The sequence below is a fragment of the Oncorhynchus masou genome, unplaced genomic scaffold (assembly GCF_036934945.1).
Source record: "Oncorhynchus masou masou isolate Uvic2021 unplaced genomic scaffold, UVic_Omas_1.1 unplaced_scaffold_938, whole genome shotgun sequence".
In the NCBI taxonomy this organism is placed as follows: Eukaryota; Metazoa; Chordata; class Actinopteri; order Salmoniformes; family Salmonidae; genus Oncorhynchus; species Oncorhynchus masou.
Window position 1 is genome coordinate 175,508 of NW_027015869.1, and position 26,883 is coordinate 202,390.

At 44.4% G+C, this 26,883-nt stretch overlaps 1 protein-coding gene across 1 annotated transcript in view; it reads left to right on the forward strand.

Annotated features, from left to right (window-relative positions):
• The window catches only part of LOC135538299 (uncharacterized), a 43,622-nt gene that overhangs the window by 9,294 nt on the left and 7,445 nt on the right, over positions 1 to 26,883 (forward strand). Inside the window, exons 4-10 of the mRNA XM_064964205.1 lie at positions 29 to 230; positions 438 to 1,427; positions 8,344 to 8,429; positions 15,206 to 15,622; positions 15,882 to 16,083; positions 16,291 to 17,280; positions 22,746 to 22,831. Of these exons, the coding sequence (XP_064820277.1) occupies positions 29 to 230; positions 438 to 1,427; positions 8,344 to 8,429; positions 15,206 to 15,622; positions 15,882 to 16,083; positions 16,291 to 17,280; positions 22,746 to 22,831 (2,973 nt within the window). The remainder of the gene's footprint in view (positions 1 to 28; positions 231 to 437; positions 1,428 to 8,343; positions 8,430 to 15,205; positions 15,623 to 15,881; positions 16,084 to 16,290; positions 17,281 to 22,745; positions 22,832 to 26,883) is intronic.

The window sequence follows — 26,883 nt, forward strand, 5'->3', positions numbered from 1 at the left end:
ATACTGGCTCCCTTTGTGTGGTTTTCAGGTCCTGCCTCTCCCACCCGCCTCCCCTCTCCCCGAGTCCCCAGGTCCTGCCTCTCCCACTGGCACATTACTACTGGGTTTGAAGAGGGTGTCTGTGCGGCTGGTTGACTGCAGGAAAACACTGGGGCTGAGTGGAACTACGAGAGGAGGAGAAGAGAAGGGATATGGAGATTCAGATTCGATGTCATCAAGTAGGAACAATGGTGTGTATTAGACTACAATCTGCTTCTGTAGCAGTTCATTGATTGGTCAATATTTATTAATTGAGGCAAATTTGCTAAACGTAACTAACTATTCAGTGTTGTAAAGCAGCTCATCTGTGTTGGATGGGGAAGATACTTCAACACTAGGTCATTGTTATGTACTTTGGTATATGTGAGGAACCTTAACTTCATGTCTTTGTTTCACAGGGGACAACCCCAACGGTCACTCGCTCAGTGGGAGGGTCTTATCATCTGGGAAGGCTCCAGGGTTGAAAGTGATCCAGCGACCTTATAGGTGCGATGTATGTGAGAAGAGTTTCACTCATTTAGGAGATCTGAAGAGACACCAGAGAATACACACAGGAGAGAAACCATATGGCTGTGATCAATGTGGGAAGAGTTTCCGTACATCAGGACAACGGATTATACACAAGCGAACACACACAGGAGAGAAATCTTATAGCTGTGATCAATGTGGGAAGAGTTTTGCTCGAACTGATTACTTGACTGAACACAAGTTAACACACACTGGAGAGAAGCCTCATAGTTGTGATCAATGTGGGAAGGGCTTCACTCGGCCTAACTGCTTGGCTGCACACAAGCTAACACATACAGGAGAGAAGCCCTACCTCTGCTCAGACTGTGGGAAGAGCTTCTATACACCAGCAAAGTTGAAAGAGCACGAGCGATCACACACAGGAGAGAACCCTTACGGGTGTGGTCTGTGTGGGAAGATCTTTGCTTGTTCGGATTCCCTGACTAAACACAAGCGTGTACACACAGGAGAGAAATCTTACAGCTGTGATCAGTGTGGGGAGAGCTTTTCTCTTTCAGGAGCCCTGACTATTCACAAGCGTATACACACAGGAGAGAAACCTTACAGCTGTGATCAATGTGGGAAGAGCTGCAAAGATGCCAAGGCCCTGAATGAACACATGCGTACACACACGGGAGAGAAACCTTTTCCCTGCCATGTCTGTGGAATGAGTTTTTCTCGACGAAACACCCAGAAAGTACACATGCGCAGACACACCGGTGAGAAGCCTTACAGCTGTGATCGATGTGGGAAGAGATTCGCTCATCCAGGTGATTTGAAAATACACATCAGAGTACACACCGGAGAGAAACCGTACGGCTGTGACCAGTGTGGGAAGAGATTCACTCAGTCAACCAACCTGACTAAGCACAGACGTGTTCACTCCTGAGAGAAGCCCTAACTAAAGCTGTGCTCGATATTGTATGAACTTCACTCAGTCAACAAACCTGACTAAACCTGACAAAGCACAGACCGTTCACACCAGCGAGAAACCATACAGCTGTGATGTATGTGCGATGAACTTTCGCTTATTTGTATCTTATTTCATGGGCTCATATTGCCAATTAAATAATGTAGAATATTTTATAAAAGTTAGTTTTAATTCTATTCAATTCAAATTTAATTCATATGTTAATACACACCACTATTTTACTTTTAATACGATTTAAATAAAAGCTCCTTTATTATAAATAGCTGTTTTGAACTTTGGCATTCCTTTTTCTTCACTTTGACCCTGCTGGTCATCTATGAACAGTTGAACATCTTGGCCGTGTTCTGTTATAATCTCCACCCATCTATGAACAGTTGAACATCTTGGCCGTGTTCTGTTATAATCTCCACCCATCTATGAACAGTTGAATATCTTGGCCGTGTTCTGTTATAATCTCCACCCGGCAGAGCCAGAAGAGGACTGGCCACCCCACATAGCCTGGTTCCTCTCTACCCGGCACAGCCAGAAGAGGACTGGCCACCCCACATAGCCTGTTTCCTCTCTAGGTTTCTTCCAAGGTTCCCGGCCTTTCTAGGGAGTTTTTCCCCAGCCACCGTGCTTCTACACCTGCATTGCTTGCTGTTTGGGGTTTTAGGCTGGGATTCTGTACAGCACTTTGAGACATCAGCGGATGTAAGAAGGGCTTCATGAATAAATTTGATTGATTGACTTTACCTATTCTTCAGAGAACAAGACAAAATGCAGCAGGTTGTTTCCTGAAGTAAGACCACACAGCTCCACACAGCATCATGTGTTAACTGAAGTGTTTCATCTCCCGTTGGGGAAGTGTAATGAACGGGCTGCTGCACAGTCACTTTCTATACTGACGTAGAATTAAACAACAAGTTAACGAACAAAAAAGCAACTGATTTTAATTTTCCTTCCCAGGTTTCAGCAGCCTTTCAGAATCTCCATGTTTCAAAAATGTAGGTGACTCCGTCTTCAGCAAATTCTCTTCTAACCAATGAAATAAAAGATGATTCTCATATTCCGTCTGGCCCTTTAGTTTTAGTTTGATTTCAACGTGATGTCGATGGGGACTAATGAACAGAAAAGTGTTGCGTTACACTTATCGCGCTGGCGACCCACTTGAATCAAAATGCAACACTTAAATATAACTGGCTGTGTTCCACAGGTTCCCCTCTAATAACCAGTTAACTGGCTGTGTTCCGCAGGTTCCCCTCTAACTGGCTGTGTTCCGCAGGTTCCCCTCTAATAACCAGTTAACTGGCTGTGTTCCGCAGGTTCCCCTCTAACTGGCTGTGTTCCGCAGGTTCCCCTCTAATAACCAGTTAACTGGCTGTGTTCCGCAGGTTCCCCTCTAATAACCAGTTAACTGGCTGTGTTCCGCAGGTTCCCCTCTAATAACCAGTTAACTGGCTGTGTTCCGCAGGTTCCCCTCTAATCACCAGTTAACTGGCTGTGTTCCGCAGGTTCCCCTCTAATAACCAGTTAACTGGCTGTGTTCCGCAGGTTCCCCTCTAACTGGCTGTGTTCCGCAGGTTCCCCTCTAATAACCAGTTAACTGTCTGTGTTCCACAGGTTCCCCTCTAACTGGCTGTGTTCCGCAGGTTCCCCTCTAATAACCAGTTAACTGGCTGTGTTCCACAGGTTCCCCTCTAACTGGCTGTGTTCCGCAGGTTCCCCTCTAATAACCAGTTAACTGGCTGTGTTCCGCAGGTTCCCCTCTAATAACCAGTTAACTGGCTGTGTTCCGCAGGTTCCCCTCTAATAACCAGTTAATTGGCTGTGTTCCGCAGGTTCCCCTCTAATCACCAGTTAACTGGCTGTGTTCCGCAGGTTCCCCTCTAATAACCAGTTAACTGGCTGTGTTCCGCAGGTTCCCCTCTAATAACCAGTTAACTGGCTGTGTTCCGCAGGTTCCCCTCTAATAACCAGTTAACTGGCTGTGTTCCGCAGGTTCCCCTCTAATAACCAGTTAACTGGCTGTGTTCCGCAGGTTCCCCTCTAATCACCAGTTAACTGGCTGTGTTCCGCAGGTTCCCCTCTAATAACCAGTTAACTGGCTGTGTTCCGCAGGTTCCCCTCTAATAACCAGTTAACTGGCTGTGTTCCAGGTTCCCCTCTAATAACCAGTTAACTGGCTGTGTTCCGCAGGTTCCCCTCTAATCACCAGTTAACTGGCTGTGTTCCGCAGGTTCCCCTCTAATAACCAGTTAACTGGCTGTGTTCCGCAGGTTCCCCTCTAATCACCAGTTAACTGGCTGTGTTCCGCAGGTTCCCCTCTAATCACCAGTTAACTGGCTGTGTTCCGCAGGTTCCCCTCTAATAACCAGTTAACTGGCTGTGTTCCACAGGCTGTATGCAGAGCTGATGACAGTACTGTTGGCCTGGCTGTGTGCAGAGCTGATGACAGTACTGTTGGCCTGGCTGTATGCAGAGCTGATGACAGTACTGTTGGCCTGGCTGTGTGCAGAGCTGATGACAGTACTGTTGGCCTGGCTGTATGCTGAGCTGATGACAGTACTGTTGGCCTGGCTGTAAGCTGGGGGACCACTACTGGCTGTAAGATGTGGGGTTTTGTATCACTGCTGGCTGTAAGATGTGGGGTTTTGTATCACTGCTGGCTGTAAGATGTGGGGTTTTGTATCACTGCTGGCTGTAAGCTGGGGGGTTTTGTATCACTGCTGGCTGTAAGAGGGGGGGTTTTGTATCACTACTGGCTGTAAGAGGGGGGGTTTTGTATCACTGCTGGCTGTAAGATGGGGGGTTTTGTATCACTGCTGGCTGTAAGATGGGGGGTTTTGTATCACTGCTGGCTGTAAGAGGGGGGGTTTTGTATCACTGCTGGCTGTAAGCGAACGAGTGATGCGTGTTTGGAGCAATACTGTCTGTATCCAAGGCTCAGCCAATCGTTCACATAACAACAGAATGCAATACGCGACTGATGAGAGAAGAGACAACCAATGTGCTCGTTACAGCATCATCGGCTCTCTGGAAAGACCTCGGGAGAGTAGGAAAGACCTCGAGAGAGTAGGGAAGGCAGTTTGTCAGTTACAGCAGCGCGTCCCCTGAATGATAACGAAGAGGTACTGTAGGTGAGAAGCCTGACCACGGGGGTGAGAAGGTGATGAAAGCGTACTTCATGAGCTGTAACCGAAAAACAACTGGCATTTGGACAGTTTGAGGTGAGGGAGAAAGTGTGGTGGAACAAGTATTTGTTAGCATTGTTAAGTTTCTTGCTCACTGGATCGAATTCCCGTTAGCTAGCCAGAGAAATGTAGATCGACATTAGCCAACTTAACTGGTCAATTATTTGAGTTGGTGTGAAAAAATTAGCTGGCGAATGAAGTCAGACAGCTAGCTAACGTTACAACATCAGATGAGCTAACGTAACGTAACCTAACCAATTCGCTATAGTAACTGGTATACGAATCCTTTCCGTTCCTCAAGTTATAACGCGTTAGTTGATTATTGGACCCTGGCAATCTGTGAAATGTTAGTTTGTTTGTTCGTTAGCTAGTTGGTTATCTGTGTACTGATGTTTTCCCTCTAAAGTTTGTAGTTCATTTTCAGAATTAGAGAATTAGGTGAAAAATGAGGCGTTGCTTGTTTAACTTCTTAGGGCTGCAATCCTGTTAACAGGATCGATATGACAACAGCCAGTGAAAGTGCAGTGTGCCAAATAAAAAACAAAACAGAAATCTCATAATTCAAAGTCCTCTAACATACATGTATCTTATACCGTTTTAAAGGTAATCTTGTTGTGAATCCCACCAGTGTCCGATTTCAAATAGGCTTTACAGCGAAAGCACCACAAACGATTATGTTAGGTCACCACCAAGCCACAGAAAAACACAACCATTTTTCCAGCCAAAGAGAGGAGTCACAAAAAGCACAAATAGAGAGAAAATGAATCACTAACCTTTGATCTTCATCAGATGACACTCAGCGGACCTCATATTACACAATACATGTATGTTTTGTTTGATAAAGTTCATATTTATATAAAAACCGTTTACATTGGTGCACTACGTTCACTTGTTCCAAAAACATCCAGTAATTTTGCATAGCCACATCGATTCAACAGAAATACTCATCATAAATGTAGATGAAAATACAAGTTATACACATGTAATTCTAGATATGCCTCTACTTAATGCAACCGCTGTGTCAGATTAAAAAAAAAAAAACTTAACGGAAAAAGCAAACCATGCAATAATCTGAGATGGTGCTCAGAAAAATAATAAAATTATCCGCCATGTTGGAGTCAACAGAAACTAGAAATAACATGATAAATATTCCCTTACCTTTGATGATCTTCATCAGAATGTACTCCCAGGAATCCTAGTTTCACAATAAATGCTTGATTTGTTCGATAATGTCCATTATTTCTGTCCAAGTTGCTACTTTTTTTAGGGCGTTAGGTACACCTATCCAAACGCTTGTGCAGGTCCAGCATAACTTCGGACAAAAAGAAAGAGATACACAGATACACTGTGGTCAGTATGAGAGCGACGGATACACTGTGGTCAGTGTGAGAGCGACGGATACACTGTGGTCAGTGTGAGAGAGACTGATACAGTGTGGTCGGTGTGAGAGACACAGATACACTGTGGTCAGTGTGAGAGAGACTGATACACTGTGGTCGGTGTGAGAGAGACTGATACACTGTGGTCAGTAGGAGAGAGACTGATACACTGTGGTCGGTGTGAGAGAGACTGATTCAGTGTGAGAGAGACGGATACACTGTGGTCAGTGTGAGAGAGACTGATACACTGTGGTCGGTGTGAGAGAGACTGATACACTGTGGTCGGTGTGAGAGAGACTGATACACTGTGGTCGGTGTGAGAGAGACTGATACACTGTGGTCGGTGTGAGAGACTGATACACTGTGGTCGGTGTGAGAGAGACTGATACACTGTGGTCGGTGTGAGAGAGACTGATACACTGTGGTCGGTGTGAGAGAGACTGATACACTGTGGTCGGTGTGAGAGAGACTGATACACTGTGGTCGGTGTGAGAGAGACTGATACACTGTGGTCGGTGTGAGAGAGACTGATACACTGTGGTCGGTGTGAGAGAGACTGATACACTGTGGTCGGTGTGAGAGAGACTGATACACTGTGGTCGGTGTGAGAGAGACTGATACACTGTGGTCGGTGTGAGAGAGACTGATACACTGTGGTCGGTGTGAGAGAGACTGATACACTGTGGTCGGTGTGAGAGAGACTGATACACTGTGGTCGGTGTGAGAGAGACTGATACACTGTGGTCGGTGTGAGAGAGACTGATACACTGTGGTCGGTGTGAGAGAGACTGATACACTGTGGTCGGTGTGAGAGAGACTGATACACTGTGGTCGGTGTGAGAGAGACTGATACACTGTGGTCGGTGTGAGAGAGACTGATACACTGTGGTCGGTGTGAGAGAGACGGATACACTGTGGTCGGTGTGAGAGAGACTGATACACTGTGGTCGGTGTGAGAGAGACTGATACACTGTGGTCGGTGTGAGAGAGACGGATACACTGTGGTCGGTGTGAGAGAGACGGATACACTGTGGTCGGTGTGAGACTGATACACTGTGGTCGGTGTGAGAGAGACTGATACACTGTGGTCGGTGTGAGAGAGACTGATACACTGTGGTCGGTGTGAGAGAGACTGATACACTGTGGTCGGTGTGAGAGAGACTGATACACTGTGGTCGGTGTGAGAGAGACTGATACACTGTGGTCGGTGTGAGAGAGACTGATACACTGTGGTCGGTGTGAGAGAGACTGATACACTGTGGTCGGTGTGAGAGAGACTGATACACTGTGGTCGGTGTGAGAGAGACTGATACACTGTGGTCGGTGTGAGAGAGACTGATACACTGTGGTCGGTGTGAGAGAGACTGATACACTGTGGTCGGTGTGAGAGAGACTGATACACTGTGGTCGGTGTGAGAGAGACTGATACACTGTGGTCGGTGTGAGAGAGACTGATACACTGTGGTCGGTGTGAGAGAGACTGATACACTGTGGTCGGTGTGAGAGAGACTGATACACTGTGGTCGGTGTGAGAGAGACTGATACACTGTGGTCGGTGTGAGAGAGACTGATACACTGTGGTCGGTGTGAGAGAGACTGATACACTGTGGTCAGTGTGAGAGAGACTGAGATCCAGTATGAGGGAGAATAGGTTACAGAAATTGAGTTGAGTGTTTTACTGAGTAGAACATCATTTTACAATCGCCAATCTTTTTATATCATTTTTTTAAGAGAAATTAGGCAGGCAGGTTGTCTCTGGCCCACCCTCCAGGTGGAGTGGTGATAATGCACTATTAACGTTGGAAACCAAACATCAATAAACTCCACCGAAGAATACGTTTACTAAAATAAAGTATGGTGGATAGAGTTCACTCAGGCTCCGTTTACAATTGAAAACAATTTGGGGGGGAAATTATCCGTTCTAATCTACTTCACTCATGGACTTTAATTGAACCATAAAAATAACGTGACTCCCTAAAAACACCCCACTTCAATTTAAGTGATTTCGTAGCAGGTAGGTAAAGCATTTTCATAACCTGCTACATTAATAATCCTAACCTGCTGGGTAAAGTCGTAGCTGTATTGAAGTGGCGTGTTTTAGGTAGTCCCACAAAAAAACGTGTTGTCTCTGATCTGTCGATACTCGATTGCCCTGGCCTGTGACTGAACGCAACAAAACCGGAAGTTGCTGCTCTGCTACTAAAGATGGTAGCCAGTTAAGAATCGAGCAAATTAGTAGCTTTCAAGCAAGACATTCATCTCAATATAAAACATACAGCGCCGTAGAAAATGACCTTTAGTCGAAACTGACGAGACATAGCCTACCTGCCTTTCAACGTGGGAGAAAACGGAGGACAGAGACGTGCTAACTACGGAGTTGGCTTTTCTACAAGGAATCTGGTCAGTTGGCTAGCTTTTGTTCAACAACAGCTTTAGCCGGATTTATGTTTTTGTGCCCTTATGAACGACGAATGTTTAGTCTCGTTATGGCGGTAATGTTACCAATTCAAGTTTCGTGAGGTCCAAACAAACCCGGCATTGTGAGTATGACACGGAAGTTTATGCCCAACTCGTACTTGGTAAAGGTAATTAAAAGATATATATATTTAACGTTAGCAGGTCTGATATTGCTCCGTTTTAAAAGATACATAGCTCAAATGAACCATAACGTTATTTTTTTCTTCATGTCGATGTCTTTTAAACGTCGTTATGAATTGCTCCAAAAATTATACCGGATGAAGTTTTGTAGGTGATTAGGTTGCGGCCATATTGATGACGTCATTAGTCCGTCTGAGTTCAGTTCTTTACATCGGCGGAGTGTTTAGCTGCCAAAACTCAATTGCAAATGGACAAATGGCGAACATGATATTGATTTATAATTCCTTTTCCTAACTGGTATGCATTTCCTAAAATTGGTATTTTCATGATTGAGTATGCATATTGTCTGCCAATTTGCAAAATAATTCGCAAAGTGTGTTTGATATTTAAGTTCCGCGGTACTATCCAGTACAGCACGGATACATTTGTAAATGGCTTAAATGACAAATCATTTATCATGTTTGCCATTTCATTTCCTTGTTTTGATAGCAACACGTGAATTGTTTTGAGCTCAAGAAAAGAGCGCCATTAGGCCTCCGGATTGGCGCAGCTGTCTAAGGCATCGCAGTGCGAGCTGCATCACTATAGATCCTGGTTCGATACCGGGCTCCGACTGCGACCGGGAGACCCATGAGGCGGCGCACAATTGGCCCAGCGTCATCCAGGTTAGGGTTTGGCCAGCTGTTTGCGCTATCATCATTTGAGATAGGTGTAGCGTGGTTCATTCTGCATTGTGTACTTTTAATTAGGACGCTGCCACAATTGAAGGTCTGCTAGTAGAATTATTTTTATTTGCCCTGCACACGAAGAGACAACACACATTATGTTAACCATTGGCGCAGTCCTAGCTCTCAGGTACCTGCGCAAGCAACATGGACACTCACTCACACTTTCCCAAGTACTCACAAGTTACAATAGATGCTAATTAGCGAGCTTTTAAACGTGTAAACATAAATCTTTATATTATCCACATTGTAACAAACGTATGGTAGCGTAACAGTACATGGTGTAACATTACCACGGTTTTATATTGAACAATTATGGAGCCAAGGACAACATACCTTGCTAGCTGAAGGTCAGGCAAAAGAGAACAATAAGAGGGTACGGAAATAGATATCCCGCGATGGACCAAACCAAAATATACAAAACTTTTACAATTACATGTATGTACAATATTGATATGAAAAAGTGTTTGTACATCAAAGAAAAACATTAGCTATGCAGCTGTAATTAATTTAAAAAAAAATACAATAAATTATTAACATCCTTGACCTGGCCTATTTGAATTGGTCCTTGTGTGCAACTTGGTGCATAATCAAATCAAATGTATTTATATAGCCCTTCATACATCAGCTGATATCTCAAAGTGCTGTACAGAAACTCAGCCTAAACCCCCAAACAGCAAGCAATGCAGGTGTTGAAGCACGGTGGCTAGGAAAAACTCCCTAGAAAGGCCAAAACCTAGGAAGAAACCTAGAGAGGAACCAGGCTATGTGGAGTGGCCAGTCCTCTTCTGGCTGTGCCGGGTGGAGATTATAACAGAACATGGCCAAGATGTTCAAATGTTCATAAATGACCAGCATGGTCGAATAATAAGGCAGAACAGTTGAAACTGGAGCAGCAGCACGGCCAGGTGGACTGGGGACAGCAAGGAGTAATCATGTCAGGTAGTCCTGGGGCATGGTCCTAGGGCTCAGGTCCTCCGAGAGAGAGAAAGGAGAGAATTAGAGAACGCACACTTAGATTCACACAGGACACCGAATAGGACAAGAGAAGTACTCCATATATAACAAACTGACCCTAGCCCCCCGACACAAACTACTGCAGCATAAATACTGGAGGCTGAGACAGGAGGGGTCAGGAGACACTGAGGCCCCATCCGAGGACACCCCCAGACAGGGCCAAACAGGGAGGATATAACCCCATCCACTTTACCAAAGCATATCCCTCTAGTGGTGTGGGGGCTATCTTCAACCACCAACTTACCATCCTGAGACAAGGCTGAGTATTGCCCACAAAGATCTCCGCCACGGCACAACCCAAGGGGGGCGCCAACCCAGACAGGATGACCACATCAGTGAATCAACCCACTCAGGTGACACACCCCTTCCAGGGATGGCATGAGAGAGCCCCAGTAAGCCAGTGACTCAGCCCCTGTAATAGGGTTAGAGGCAGAGAATCCCAGTGGAAAGAGGGGAACTGGCCAGGCAGAGACAGCAAGGGTGGTTCGTTGCTCCAGAGCCTTTCCGTTCACCTTCCCATTCCTGTGCCAGACTATACTCAGTCATATGACCCACTGAAGAGATGAGTCTTCAGTAAAGACTTAAAGGTTGAGACCAAGTTTGCATCTCTGACATGAGTAAGCAGACCGTTCCATAAAAATGGAGCTCTATAGGAGAAAGCCCTGCCTCCAGCTGTTTGCTTAGATATTCTTCTAGGGACAATTAGGAGGCCTGCGTCTTGTGACCATAGCGTACGTGTAGGTATGTACGGCAGGAGCAAATCAGAGAGAGAGGTATGAGCAAGCCCATGTAATGCTTTGTAGGTTAGCAGTAAAATATTTAAATCAGCCAATGCTTTGACAGGAAGCCAGTGTAGAGAGGCTAGCACTGGAGTAATATGATCACATTTTTTGGTTCTAGTCAGGATTCTAGCAGCCGTATTTAGCACTAACTGAAGTTTATTTTGTGATTTATCTGGGTAGCCGGAAAGTAGAGTATTGCAGTAGTCTAACCTAGAAGTGACAAAAGCATGGATTAATTTTTCTGCATTTTTGGACAGAAAGTTTCTGATTTTTGCAATGTTACGTAGATGGAAAAATGCTGTCCTTGAAACAGTCTTGATATGTTCGTCAAAAGAGATCAGGGTCCAGAGTAATGCCAAGGTCCTTCAGTTTTATTTGAGATGACTGTACACAACCATCAAGATTAATTGTCAGATTCAACAGAAGATTTCATTGTTTCTTGGGACCAAGAACTAGAATCTCTGTTTTGTCCGAGCTTAAAACTAGTAAATTTGTCACCATCCACTTATGTCTGAAACACAGGCTTCCAGGGAGGGCAATTTTGGGGCTTTACCATGTTTAATCAAAATGTACAGCTGTGTGTTGTCCACATAGCAGTGAAAGTTATCATTATGTTTCCGAATGACATCACCAAGAGGTGAAATATATAGTGAAAACAATAGTGGTCCTGAAACGGAGCCTTGAGGAATACCAACATTTACAATTGATTTGTCATAGGACAAACCATCTACAGAAACAAACTGACAAACTGATATCTTAAACCAGGCCAGAACTTGTCCGTGTAGACCAATTTGGGTTTCCAATCTCTCCAAAAGAATGTAGTGATCGACGGTATCAAAAGCAGCACTAAGGTCTAGGAGCACGAGGACAGATGCAGAGCCTCGGTCCGATGCCATTAAGATGTCATTTACCACCTTCACAAGTGCAGTCTCAAGGCTATGATGGGGTCTAAAACCAGACTGAAGCATTTTGTATACATTGTTTGTCTTCAGGAAGGCAGTGAGTTGCTGCGCAACAGCCTTTTCTAAAATTTGAGAGGAATGGAAGATTCGATATAGGCCGATAGTTTTTTAAAATAGTTTCTAGGTCAAGGTTTGGCTTTTTCAAGAGAGGCTTTATTACTGCCACTTTTAGTGAGTTTGGTACACATTTACATTTAAGTCATTTAGCAGACGCTCTTATCCAGAGCGACTTACAAATTGGTGAATTCACCTTCTGACATCAGTGGAACAGCCACTTTACAATAGTGCATCTAAATCATTTAAGGGGGGGGGGGGTGAGAAGGATTACTTTATCCTATCCTAGGGATGCTCTCTATCCTGTGGATAGAGAGCAGTTTATTATGTTCAACAGGAGGGCCAAGCACAGGAAGCAGCTCTTTCAGTAGTTTAGTCGGAATAGGGTCCAGTATGCAGCTTGAAGGTTTAGAGGCTATGATTATTTTCATCATTGTGTCAAGAGATATAGTACTAAAACACTTGAGCGTCTCTCTTGATCCTAGGTCCTGGCAGAGTTAGGCAGACTCAGGACAACTGAGCTTTGAAGGAATACGCAGATTTAAAGAGGAGTCCGTAATTTGCTTTCTAATAATCATAATCTTTTCCTCAAAGAAGTTCATTAATTTATCACTGCTAAAGTGAAAGTAATCCTCTCTTGGGGAATGCTGCTTTTTAGTTCGCTTTGGGACAATATCAAAAAGGAATTTCGGATTGTTCTTATTTTCCTCAATTAAGTTAGAAAAATAGGATGATCGAGCAGCAGTAAGGGCTCTTCGGTACTGCACGGTACTGTCTTTCCAAGCTAGTCGGAAGACTTCCAGTTTGGTGTGGCGCCATTTCCGTTCCAATTTTCTGGAAGCTTGTTTCAGAGCTCGGGTATTTTCTGTGTACCAGGGAGCTAGTTTCTTATGAGAAATGTTTTTAGTTTTTAGGGGTGCAACTGCGTCTAGGGTATTGCGCAAGGTTAAATTGAGTTCCTCAGTAAGGTGGTTAACTGATTTTTGCCCTCTGGCGTCCTTGGGTAGACAGAGGGAATCTGGAAGGACATCAAGGAAGGGGAACAATCAAGAGGAACAACATTACACTGCTACATTGGCAACAGCAGTAAACGTCAGTTGTACATGTAATTTCAGATACTTGAGGGTAGCCTCACGTTATTTACAATTATCTCAATACAAATGACACATGTTGTTTACTTGGCTAGGTAGCTACGTGCCAAATGGATCTAGCTACCCTCACGTATCAAATACATGATCCATTGATGTTTACTGATCATGAAAAGCAGCTACTTGCTGTATAACTCATGTGGAATAATCAGAAATGTCTAGTTATTTTTTACATTTATTTTACCTTTATTTAACCTCCCTTACAGCATCACATGCCCTCCACCTCTTCCCCATCATCACACATTAGTGTAATGTCCTGCTGAACCACCAGGGGGCCCTAGAGACAAGGATAGTGTCCTGCATCGGGGTTCCTACAATGTTAATTAAGGATTCCCCCTTTTTTTTAATTTTCGCCTAAAATGACATCCCCAAATCTAACTGCCAGTAGCTCAGGCCCTGAAGCAAGGTTCTGCATATTCTTGGTACTATTTTTTTTTTTTTTACCTTTATTTAACCAGACAAGTCAGTTAAGAACAAATTATTATTTTCAATGACGGCCTAGGAACAGTGGGTTAACTGTTCAGGGGCAGAACGACAGATTTGTACCTTGTCAGCTCGGGGGTTTGAACTCGCAACCTTCCGGTTACTAGTCCAACGCTCGAACCACTAGGCTACCCTGACTATGAGCTTAAAAGAGGATGATATTAAAACCAAATAGTTACAAACATTTATTTAACAATCCCCTGAAAACGGCACGTAGTTGTCAAGGGTTTTAGTGGAGCTGAGGTCTCCTTACCCCCCCAGCAGCCAAATGGAACGATCAGCACCGTATTGTGACGTTTTATTGATTAGGACCTGTTGAGGATAGTATCTTCTGACTGGGGGAGGGGTTTTTATTAAGAGGCCTGACGTTTGCTCTCGACATTAACACGCATTGCTTGCAGTACGTATTTGGGAACGTAGTAGTGTATCTTTCATATCAGCAAAGAAATATATATATTTTTTAAACGTTTAACTGAGTACATATCGTTTTGTAGGGTTATGGTTCCCACACGGCCGTGTCTTCATGTTTACATCGCTTGTTGTACTGAGGGTTCCCACGCGACCGTGTCTTCATGTTGACATCGCTTGTTGTACTGAAGACAGATGGAAGACCTTGGTGGGCACCTGTGCTAATTAGCTATCTAACGTGCTCTGGACACCTGTGTGTAAGTAACTGGGAAGGAAGTGTAGTTCTTCAACTGCACACGCAGCGTCTGGGCCAAACTGCTACAGGAAGTCTAGCATTTTTTTTTGTTGTTGAAAGATTCTTTCTCGCTGATTAGAAGTAGTTGCATTAGGTAGTTGGATTAGGTGATGAGAAGAGAACACTGGTAAATAAATGTTGTAAATAATCATATTACACTATCAATACTGCGTATTAATACTGTGTTGTGATGTATCATTCTTCTACTTCAGGTGATGGACTTCCTGCTCTCTTCTACTACTACAGGTCATCTAAAGTGTATGGACTTCCTGCTGTCTTCTTCTACAGGTCATCTAAAGTGTATGGACTTCCTGCTGTCTTCTTCTACAGGTCATCTAAAGTGTATGGACTTCCTGCTCTCTTCTACTACTACAGGTCATCTAAAGTGTATGGACTTCCTGCTGTCTTCTTCTACAGGTCATCTAAAGTGTATGGACTTCCTGCTCTCTTCTTTTTCTACAGGTCATCTAAAGTGTATGGACTTCCTGCTCTCTTCTTCTTCTACAGGTCATCTAAAGAGTATGGACTTCCTGCTCTCTTCTTCTTCTACAGGTCATCTAAAGTGTATGGACTTCCTGCTCTCTTCTTCTTCAGGTCATCTAAAGTGTAAGGACTTCCTGCTGTCTTCTTCTTCTACAGGCCATCTAAAGTGTATGGACTTCCTGCTGTCTTGCTATTGACTGCATTGTTGTTGTTCCCACCAGCAGGACAACATGAGTGGAGAGAAGCAAACATTGTTGGATGAAATCGAACAGAGTTTACACTGTCTAACCAAGGACAATTTACGACACCTGTGTGAACGTTGTGGGATAGATTGCTCCCAAGTTAAGGGAAAGAACCATTGCTCGTTGCGCCGTAAAATCATGGAGGAAATGTGGGAAAATGCAGATTCAGTGAAATCGGAGGAGCAGGGAATGTCTTGGTTACTCCGACTGAAAGATGACATCAGTAGGATACAGGAAGAATCTACTGTGGGACCCATGAGGCCCAGCCAGTCTGATGACGATGCTACAGACTGCGATGAAGAATGGGACATGGAAAACAAGGATCGGTGTCTTAGCAACGGGCTGGAGGCGGAGTCAGCTCCAGAGAACCACACCCCAGAGCAGAGGCAGAGGGGTGTGAGTATTTTCCCAGAAAGTCTCGGCAGTATTTCCTTGATTCCTCTCATTCTCTGGACCTCCTGTTATAAATTAATTTGGAGGAGAAAGTCCAAGGAGGAACCTCAGGTCGTCTCCTTAATGCATTTTATAGCAGGAGGCCCAGAGAAGTGAGAGGAGTCAAGGAAATACTGCTGAGACTTGAGGTTTCTAAATGACTCGACCAGTAGGAGAGTGTTTCCTTCCTGATTTATACTGGCTCCCTTTGTGTGGTTTTCAGGTCCTGCCTCTCCCACCCGCCTCCCCTCTCCCCGAGTCCCCAGGTCCTGCCTCTCCCACTGGCACATTACTACTGGGTTTGAAGAGGGTGTCTGTGCGGCTGGTTGACTGCAGGAAAACACTGGGGCTGAGTGGAACTACGAGAGGAGGAGAAGAGAAGGGATATGGAGATTCAGATTCGATGTCATCAAGTAGGAACAATGGTGTGTATTAGACTACAATCTGCTTCTGTAGCAGTTCATTGATTGGTCAATATTTATTAATTGAGGCAAATTTGCTAAACGTAACTAACTATTCAGTGTTGTAAAGCAGCTCATCTGTGTTGGATGGGGAAGATACTTCAACACTAGGTCATTGTTATGTACTTTGGTACATGTGAGGAACCTTAACTTCATGTCTTTGTTTCACAGGGGACAACCCCAACGGTCACTCGCTCAGTGGGAGGGTCTTATCATCTGGGAAGGCTCCAGGGTTGAAAGTGATCCAGCGACCTTATAGGTGCGATGTATGTGAGAAGAGTTTCACTCATTTAGGAGATCTGAAGAGACACCAGAGAATACACACAGGAGAGAAACCATATGGCTGTGATCAATGTGGGAAGAGTTTCCGTACGTCAGGACAACGGATTATACACAAGCGAACACACACAGGAGAGAAATCTTATAGCTGTGATCAATGTGGGAAGAGTTTTGCTCGAACTGATTACTTGACTGAACACAAGTTAACACACACTGGAGAGAAGCCTCATAGTTGTGATCAATGTGGGAAAGGCTTCACTCGGCCTAACTGCTTGGCTGCACACAAGCTAACACATACAGGAGAGAAGCCCTACCTCTGCTCAGACTGTGGGAAGAGCTTCTATACACCAGCAAAGTTGAAAGAGCACGAGCGATCACACACAGGAGAGAACCCTTACGGGTGTGGTCTGTGTGGGAAGATCTTTGCTTGTTCGGATTCCCTGACTAAACACAAGCGTGTACACACAGGAGAGAAATCTTACAGCTGTGATCAGTGTGGGGAGAGCTTTTCTCTTTCAGGAGCCCTGACTATTCACAAGCGTATACACACAGGAGAGAAACCTTACAGCTGTGATCAATGTGGGAAGAGCTGCAAAGATGCCAAGGCCCTGAATGAACACATGCGTACACACACGGGAGAGAAACCTTTTCCCTGCCATGTCTGTGGAATGAGTTTTTCTCGACGAAACACCCAGAAAGTACACATGCGCAGACACACCGGTGAGAAGCCTTACAGCTGTGATCGATGTGGGAAGAGATTCGCTCATCCAGGTGATTTGAAAATACACATCAGAGTACACACCGGAGAGAAACCGTACGGCTGTGACCAGTGTGGGAAGAGATTCACTCAGTCAACCAACCTGACTAAGCACAGACGTGTTCACTCCTGAGAGAAGCCCTAACTAAAGCTGTGCTCGATATTGTATGAACTTCACTCAGTCAACAAACCTGACTAAACCTGACAAAGCACAGACCGTTCACACCAGCGAGAAACCATACAGCTGTGATGTATGTGCGATGAACTTTCGCTTATTTGTATCTTATTTCATGGGCTCATATTGCCAATTAAATAATGTAGAATATTTTATAAAAGTTTGTTTTAATTCTATTCAATTCAAATTTAATTCATATGTTAATACACACCACTATTTTACTTTTAATACGATTTAAATAAAAGCTCCTTTATTATAAATAGCTGTTTTGAACTTTGGCATTCCTTTTTCTTCACTTTGACCCTGCTGGCCATCTATGAACAGTTGAACATCTTGGCCGTGTTCTGTTATAATCTCCACCCATCTATGAACAGTTGAACATCTTGGCCGTGTTCTGTTATAATCTCCACCCGGCAGAGCCAGAAGAGGACTGGCCACCCCACATAGCCTGGTTCCTCTCTACCCGGCACAGCCAGAAGAGGACTGGCCACCCCACATAGCCTGGTTCCTCTCTAGGTTTCTTCCAAGGTTCCCGGCCTTCCTAGGGAGTTTTTCCCCATCCACCGTGCTTCTACACCTGCATTGCTTGCTGTTTGGGGGTTTTAGGCTGGGATTCTGTACAGCACTTTGAGACATCAGCGGATGTAAGAAGGGCTTCATGGATAAATTTGATTTGATTGACTTTACCTATTCTTCAGAGAACAAGACAAAATGCAGCAGGTTGTTTCCTGAAGTAAGACCACACAGCTCCACACAGCATCATGTGTTAACTGAAGTGTTTCATCTCCCGTTGGGGAAGTGTAATGAACGGGCTGCTGCACAGTCACTTTCTATACTGACGTAGAATTAAACAACAAGTTAACGAACAAAAAAGCAACTGATTTTAATTTTCCTTCCCAGGTTTCAGCAGCCTTTCAGAATCTCCATGTGTCAAAAATGTAGGTGACTCCGTCTTCAGCAAATTCTCTTCTAACCAGTGAAATAAAAGATGATTCTCATATTCCGTCTGGCCCTTTTTGTTTTAGTTTGATTTCAACGTGATGTCGATGGGACTAATGAACAGAAAATTGTTGTGTTACACTTATCGCGCTGGCGACCCACTTGAATCAAAATGCAACACTTAAATATAACTGGCTGTGTTCCACAGGTTCCCCTCTAACTGGCTGTGTTCCGCAGGTTCCCCTCTAATAACCAGTTAACTGGCTGTGTTCCACAGGTTCCCCTCTAACTGGCTGTGTTCCGCAGGTTCCCCTCTAATAACCAGTTAACTGGCTGTGTTCCGCAGGTTCCCCTCTAATAACCAGTTAACTGGCTGTGTTCCGCAGGTTCCCCTCTAATCACCAGTTAACTGGCTGTGTTCCGCAGGTTCCCCTCTAATAACCAGTTAACTGGCTGTGTTCCGCAGGTTCCCCTCTAATCACCAGTTAACTGGCTGTGTTCCACAGGCTGTATGCAGAGCTGATGACAGTACTGTTGGCCTGGCTGTATGCAGAGCTGATGACAGTACTGTTGGCCTGGCTGTATGCAGAGCTGATGACAGAACTGTTGGCCTGGCTGTATGCAGAGCTGATGACAGTACTGTTGGCCTGGCTGTATGCAGAGCTGATGACAGTACTGTTGGCCTGGCTGTATGCAGAGCTGATGACAGTACTGTTGGCCTGGCTGTATGCAGAGCTGATGACAGTACTGTTGGCCTGGCTGTATGCAGAGCTGATGACAGTACTGTTGGCCTGGCTGTAAGCTGGGGGACCACTACTGGCTGTAAGATGTGGGGTTTTGTATCACTGCTGGCTGTAAGATGTGGGGTTTTGTATCACTGCTGGCTGTAAGATGTGGGGTTTTGTATCACTGCTGGCTGTAAGATGTGGGGTTTTGTATCACTGCTGGCTGTAAGATGTGGGGTTTTGTATCACTGCTGGCTGTAAGATGTGGGGTTTTGTATCACTGCTGGCTGTAAGATGTGGGGTTTTGTATCACTGCTGGCTGTAAGAGGGGGGGTTTTGTATCACTGCTGGCTGTAAGAGGGGGGGTTTTGTATCACTGCTGGCTGTAAGAGGGGGGGTTTTGTATCACTGCTGGCTGTAAGCGAACGAGTGATGCGTGTTTGGAGCAATACTGTCTGTATCCAAGGCTCAGCCAATCGTTCACATAACAACAGAATGCAATACGCGACTGATGAGAGAAGAGACAACCAATGTGCTCGTTACAGCATCATCGGCTCTCTGGAAAGACCTCGGGAGAGTAGGAAAGACCTCGAGAGAGTAGGAAAGACCTCGAGAGAGTAGGAAAGACCTCGAGAGAGTAGGAAAGACCTCGAGAGAGTAGGGAAGGCAGTTTGTCAGTTACAGCAGCGCGTCCCCTGAATGATAACGAAGAGGTACTGTAGGTGAGAAGCCTGACCACGGGGGTGAGAAGGTGATGAAAGCGTACTTCATGAGCTGTAACCGAAAAACAACTGGCATTTGGAAAGTTTGAGGTGAGGGAGAAAGTGTGGTGGAACAAGTATTTGTTAGCATTGTTAAGTTTCTTGCTCACTGGATCGAATTCCCGTTAGCTAGCCAGAGAAATGTAGATCAACATTAGCCAACTTAACTGATCAATTAATTGAGTTGGTGTGAAAAAATTAGCTGGCGAATGAAGTCAGACAGCTAGCTAACGTTACAACATCAGATGAGCTAACGTAACGTAACCAATTCGCCATAGTAACTGGTATACAAATCCTTTCTGTACCTCAAGTTATAACGCGTTAGTTGATTATTGGACCCTGGCAATCTGTGAAATGTTAGTTTGTTTGTTCGTTAGCTAGTTGGTTATCTGTGTACTGATGTTTTCCCTCTAAAGTTTGTAGTTCATTTTCAGAATTAGAGAATTAGGTGAAAAATGAGGCGTTGCTTGTTTAAAAACTTCTTAGGGCTGCAATCCCGTTAACAGGATCGATATGACAACAGCCAGTGAAAGTGCAGTGTGCCAAATAAAAAAAATAAAAAATCTCATAATTCAAAGTCCTCTAACATACATGCATCTTATACCGTTTTAAAGGTAATCTTGTTGTGAATCCCACCAGTGTCCGATTTCAAATAGACTTTACAGTGAAAGCACCACAAATGATTATGTTAGGTCACCACCAAGCCACAGAAAAACACAACCATTTTTCCAGCCAAAGAGAGGAGTCACAAAAAGCCCAAATAGAGAGAAAATGAATCACTAACCTTTGATCTTCATCAGATGACACTCAGCGGACTTCATATTACACAATACATGTATGTTTTGTTTGATAAAGTTCATATTTATATAAAAACCGTTTACATTGGTGCACTACGTTCACTTGTTCCAAAAACATCCAGTAATTTTGCATAGCCACATCGATTCAACAGAAATACTCATCATAAATGTAGATGAAAATACAAGTTCTACACATGTAATTCTAGATATGCCTCTACTTAATGCAACCGCTGTGTCAGATAAAAAAAAAAAAAAACTTAACGGAAAAAGCAAACCATGCAATAATCTGAGATGGTGCTCAGAAAAATAATAAAATTATCCGCCACGTTGGAGTCAACAGAAACTAGAAATAACATGATAAATATTCCCTTACCTTTGATGATCTTCATCAGAACGTTCTCCCAGGAATCCTAGTTTCACAATAAATGCTTGATTTATTCGATAATGTCCATTATTTCTGTCCAAGTTGCTACTTTTTTAGGGCGTTAGGTACACCTATCCAGACGCTTGTGCAGGTCCAGCATAACTTCGGACAAAAAGAAAGAGATACACAGATACACTGTGGTCAGTATGAGAGAGACTGATACACTGTGGTCGGTATGAGAGACACAGATACACTGTGGTCAGTGTGAGAGAGACTGATACACTGTGGTCAGTGTGAGAGAGACTGATACACTGTGGTCAGTGTGAGAGAGACTGATACACTGTGGTCAGTGTGAGAGAGACTGATACACTGTGGTCAGTGTGAGAGAGACTGATACACTGTGGTCAGTGTGAGAGAGACTGATACACTGTGGTCAGTGTGAGAGAGACTGATACACTGTGGTCGGTGTGAGAGAGACTGATACACTGTGGTCGGTGTGAGAGAGACTGATACACTGTGGTCGGTATGAGAGAGACTGATACACTGTGGTCGGTATGAGAGAGACTGATACACTGTGGTCAGTGTGAGAGAGACTGATACACTGTGGTCGGTGTGAGAGAGACTGATACACTGTGGTCAGTGTGAGAGAGACTGATACACTGTGGTCAGTGTGAGAGAGACTGATACACTGTGGTCGGTGTGAGAGAGACTGATTCACTGTGGTCAGTGTGAGAGAGACTGATACACTGTGGTCGGTGTGAGAGAGACTGATACACTGTGGTCGGTGTGAGAGAGACTGATACACTGTGGTCGGTGTGAGAGAGACTGATACACTGTGGTCGGTGTGAGAGAGACTGATACACTGTGGTCTGTGTGAGAGAGACTGATACACTGTGGTCGGTGTGAGAGAGACTGATACACTGTGGTCGGTGTGAGAGAGACTGATACACTGTGGTCGGTATGAGAGAGACTGATACACTGTGGTCGGTATGAGAGAGACTGATACACTGTGGTCAGTGTGAGAGAGACTGATACACTGTGGTCAGTGTGAGAGACACAGATACACTGTGGTCAGTGTGAGAGAGACTGATACACTGTGGTCGGTGTGAGAGAGACTGATTCACTGTGGTCGGTGTGAGAGAGACTGAGATCCAGTATGAGGGAGAATAGGTTACAGAAATTGAGTTGTGTTTTACTGAGTAGAACATCATTTTACAATCGCCAATCTTTTTATATAATTTTTTAAGAGAAATTAGGCAGGCAGGTTGTCTCTGGCCCACCCTCCAGGTGGAGTGGTGATAATGCACTATTAACGTTGGAAACCAAACATCAATAAACTCCACCGAAGAATACGTTTACTAAAATAAAGTATGGTGGATAGAGTTCACTCAGGCCCCGTTTACAATTGAAAACAATTTTGGGGGGAAATTATCCGTTCTAATCTACTTCACTCATGGACTTTAATTGAACCATAAAAATAACGTGACTCCCTAAAAACACCCCACTTCAATTTAAGTGACTTCGTAGCAGGTAGGTAAAGCATTTTCATAACCTGCTACATTAATAATCCTAACCTGCTGGGTAAAGTCGTTGCTGTATTGAAGTGACGTGTTTTAGGTAGTCCCACAAAAAACGTGTTGTCTCTGATCTGTCGATACTCGATTGCCCTGGCCTGTGACTGAACGCAACAAAACCGGAAGTTGCTGCTCTGCTACTAAAGATGGTAGCCAGTTAAGAATCGAGCAAATTAGTAGTTTTCAAGCAAGACATTCATCTCAACATAAAACATATAGCGCCGTAGAAAATTACCTTTAGTCGAAACTGACGAGACATAGCCTACCTGCCTTTCAACGTGGGAGAAAACGGAGGACAGAGACGTGCTAACTACGGAGTTGGCTTTTCTACAAGGAATCTGGTCAGTTGGCTAGCTTTTGTTCAACAACAGCTTTAGCCGGATTTATGTTTTTGTGCCCTTATGAACGACGAATGTTTAGTCTCGTTATGGCGGTAATGTTACCAATTCAAGTTTCGTGAGGTCCAAACAAACCCGGCATTGTGAGTATGACACGGAAGTTTATGCCCAACTCGTACTTGGTAAAGGTAATTAAAATATATATATATTTAACGTTAGCAGGTCTGATATTGCTCCGTTTTAAAAGATACATAGCTCAAATGAACCATAACGTTATTTTTTTCTTCATGTCGATGTCTTTTAAACGTCGTTATGAATTGCTCCAAAAATTATACCGGAAGAAGTTTTGTAGATGATTAGGTTGCGGCCATGTTGATGACGTCATTAGTCCGTCTGAGTTCAGTTCTTTACATCGGCGGAGTGTTTAGCTGCCAAAACTCAATTGCAAATGGACAAATGGCGAACATGATATTGATTTATAATTCCTTTTCCTAACTGGTATGCATTTCCTAAAATTGGTATTTTCATGATTGAGTATGCATATTGTCTGCCAATTTGCAAAATAATTCGCAAAGTGTGTTTGATATTTAAGTTCCACGGTACTATCCAGTACAGCACGGATACATTTGTAAATGGCTTAAATGACAAATCATTTATCATGTTTGCCATTTCATTTCCTTGTTGTGATAGCAACAAATGTGAATTGTTTTGAGCTCAAGAAAAGGGCGCCATTAGGCCTCCGCAGTGGCGCAGCGGTCTAAGGCATCGCAGTGCTAGCTGCATAACTATAGATCCTGGTTCGATACCGGGCTCCGACTGCGACCGGGAGACCCATGAGGCGGCGCACAATTGGCCCAGCGTCATCCAGGTTAGGGTTTGGCCAGCTGTTTGCGCTATCATCATTTGAGATAGGTGTAGCGTGGTTCATTCTGCATTGTGTACTTTTAATTAGGACGCTGAAGGTCTGCTAGTAGAATTATTTTTATTTGCCCTGCACACGAAGAGACAACACACATTATGTTAACCATTGGCGCAGTCCTAGCTCTCAGGTACCTACGCAAGCAACATGGACACTCACTCAAACACTGTCCCAAGTACTCACAAGTTACAATAGATGCTAGTTAGCGAGCTTTAAAACGTGTAAACATAAATCTTTATATTATCCACATTGTAACAAACTTATGGTAGCGTAACAGTACATTGTGTAGGGTCTACAGGGTCTACAGTCAATCACGGACTACAGGAAGAAATCCAGCCCAGTCACGGACCAGGATGTCTTGCTCCCAGGCAGACTAAATAACTTTTTTGCCCGCTTTGAGGACAATACAGTGCCACTGACACTGCCTGCAACGGAAAAATGCGGTCTCTCCTTCACTGCAGCCGAGGTGAGTAAAACATTTAAACGTGTTAACCCTCGCAAGGCTGCAGGCCCAGACGGCATCCCCAGCCGCGCCCTCAGAGCATGAGCAGACCAGCTGGCTGGTGTGTTTACGGACATATTCAATCAATACCTATACCAGTCTGCTGTTCCCACATGCTTCAAGAGGGCCACCATCGTTCCTGTTCCCAAGAAAGCTAACTGAGCTAAACGACTACCGCCCCGTAGCACTCACTTCCGTCATCATGAAGTGCTTTGAGAGACTAGTCAAGGACCATATCACCTCCACCCTACCTGACACCCTAGACCCACTCCAATTTGCTTACCGCTCAAATAGGTCCACAGACGATGCAATCTCAACCACACTGCACACTGCCCTAACCCATCTGGACAAGAGGAATACCTATGTGAGAATGCTGTTCATCGACTACAGCTCGGCATTCAACACCATAGTACCCTCCAAGCTCGTCATCAAGCTCGAGACCCTGGGTCTCGACCCCGCCCTGTGCAACTGGGTACTGGACTTCCTGACGGGCCGCCCCCAGGTGGTGAGGGTAGGTAACAACATCTCCTCCCCGCTGATCCTCAACACTGGGGCCCCACAAGGGTGCGTTCTGAGCCCTCTCTTGTACTCCCTGTTCACCCACGACTGCGTGGCCACGCACGCCTCCAACTCAATCATCAAGTTTGCGGACGACACAACAGTGGTAGGCTTGATTACCAACAACGACGCGACGGCCTACAATGGAGGAGCTGAGGGCCCTCGGAGTGTGGTGTCAGGAAAATAACCTCACACTCAACGTCAACAAAACTAAGGAGATGATTGTGGACTTCAGGAAACAGCAGAGGGAACACCCCCCTATCCACATCGATGGAACAGTAGTGGAGAGAGTAGCAAGTTTTAAGTTCCTCGGCATACACATCACAGACAAACTGAATTGGTCCACTCACACAGACAGCATCGTGAAGAAGGCGCATCAGCGCCTCTTCAACCTCAGGAGGCTGAAGAAATTCGGCTTGTCGCCAAAAGCACTCACAAACTTCTACAGATGCACAATCGAGAGCATCCTGGCGGGCTGTATCACCGCCTGGTACGGCAACTGCTCCGCCCTCAACCGTAAGGCTCTCCAGAGGGTAGTGAGGTCTGCACAATGCATCACCGGGGGCAAACTACCTGCCCTCCAGGACACCTACACCACCCGATGTTACAGGAAGGCCATAAAGATCATCAAGGACATCAACCACCCGAGCCACTGCCTGTTCACCCCGCTATCATCCAGAAGGCGAGGTCAGTACAGGTGCATCAAAGCCGGGACCGAGAGACTGAAAAACAGCTTCTATCTCAAGGCCATCAGACTGTTAAACAGCCACCACTAACATTGAGTGGCTGCTGCCAACACACTGACACTGACTCAACTCCAGCCACTTTAATAATGGGAATTGATGTGAAATGATGTAAATATATCACTAGCCACTTTAAACAATGCTACCTTATATAATGTTACTTACCCTACATTATTCATCTCATATGCATACGTATATACTGTACTCTATATCATCGACTGCATCCTTATGTAATACATGTATCACTAGCCACTTTAACTATGCCACTTTGTTTACATACTCATCTCATATGTATATACTGTACTCTACCATCTACTGTATCTTGCCTATGCTGCTCTGTACCATAACTCATTCATATATCCTTATGTACATATTCTTTATCCCCTTACACTGTGTATAAGACAGTAGTTTAGGAATTGTTAGTTAGATTACTTGTTGGTTATTACTGCATTGTCGGAACTAGAAGCACAAGCATTTGGCTACACTCGCATTAACATCTGCTAACCATGTGTATGTGACAAATAAAATTTGATTTGATTGATTTGATTTGATTTGTAACATTACCACGGTTTTATATTGAACAATTATGGAGCCAAGGACAACATACCTTGCAAGCTGAAGGTCAGGCAAAAGAGAACAATAAGAGGGTACGGAAATAGATATCCCGCGATGGACCAAACCAAAATATACAAAACTTTTACAATTACATGTATGTACAATATTGATATGAAAAAGTGTTTGTACTTCAAAGAAAAACATTAGCTATGCAGCTGTAATTAATTTAAAAAAAATACAATAAATTATTAACATCCTTGAATTGGTCCTTGTGTGCAACTTGGTGCATAATCAAAATCAAATCAAATGTATTTATATAGCCCTTTGTACATCAGCTGATATCTCAAAGTGCTGTACAGAAACTCAGCCTAAAACCCCAAACAGCAAGCAATGCAGGTGTAGAAGCACGGTGGCTAGGAAAAACTCCCTAGAAAGGCCAAAACCTAGGAAGAAACCTAGAGAAGAACCAGGCTATGTGGGGTGGCCAGTCCTCTTCTGGCTGTGCCGGGTGGAGATTATAACAGAACATGGCCAAGGTGTTCAAATGTTCATAAATGACCAGCATGGTCGAATAATAAGGCAGAACAGTTGAAACTGGAGCAGCAGCACGGCCAGGTGGACTGGGGACAGCAAGGAGTCATCATGTCAGGTAGGCCTGGGGCATGGTCCTAGGACTCAGGTCCTCCGAGAGAGAGAAAGGAGAGAATTAGAGAACGCATACTTAGATTCACACAGGACACCGAATAGGACAGGAGAAGTACTCCATATATAACAAACT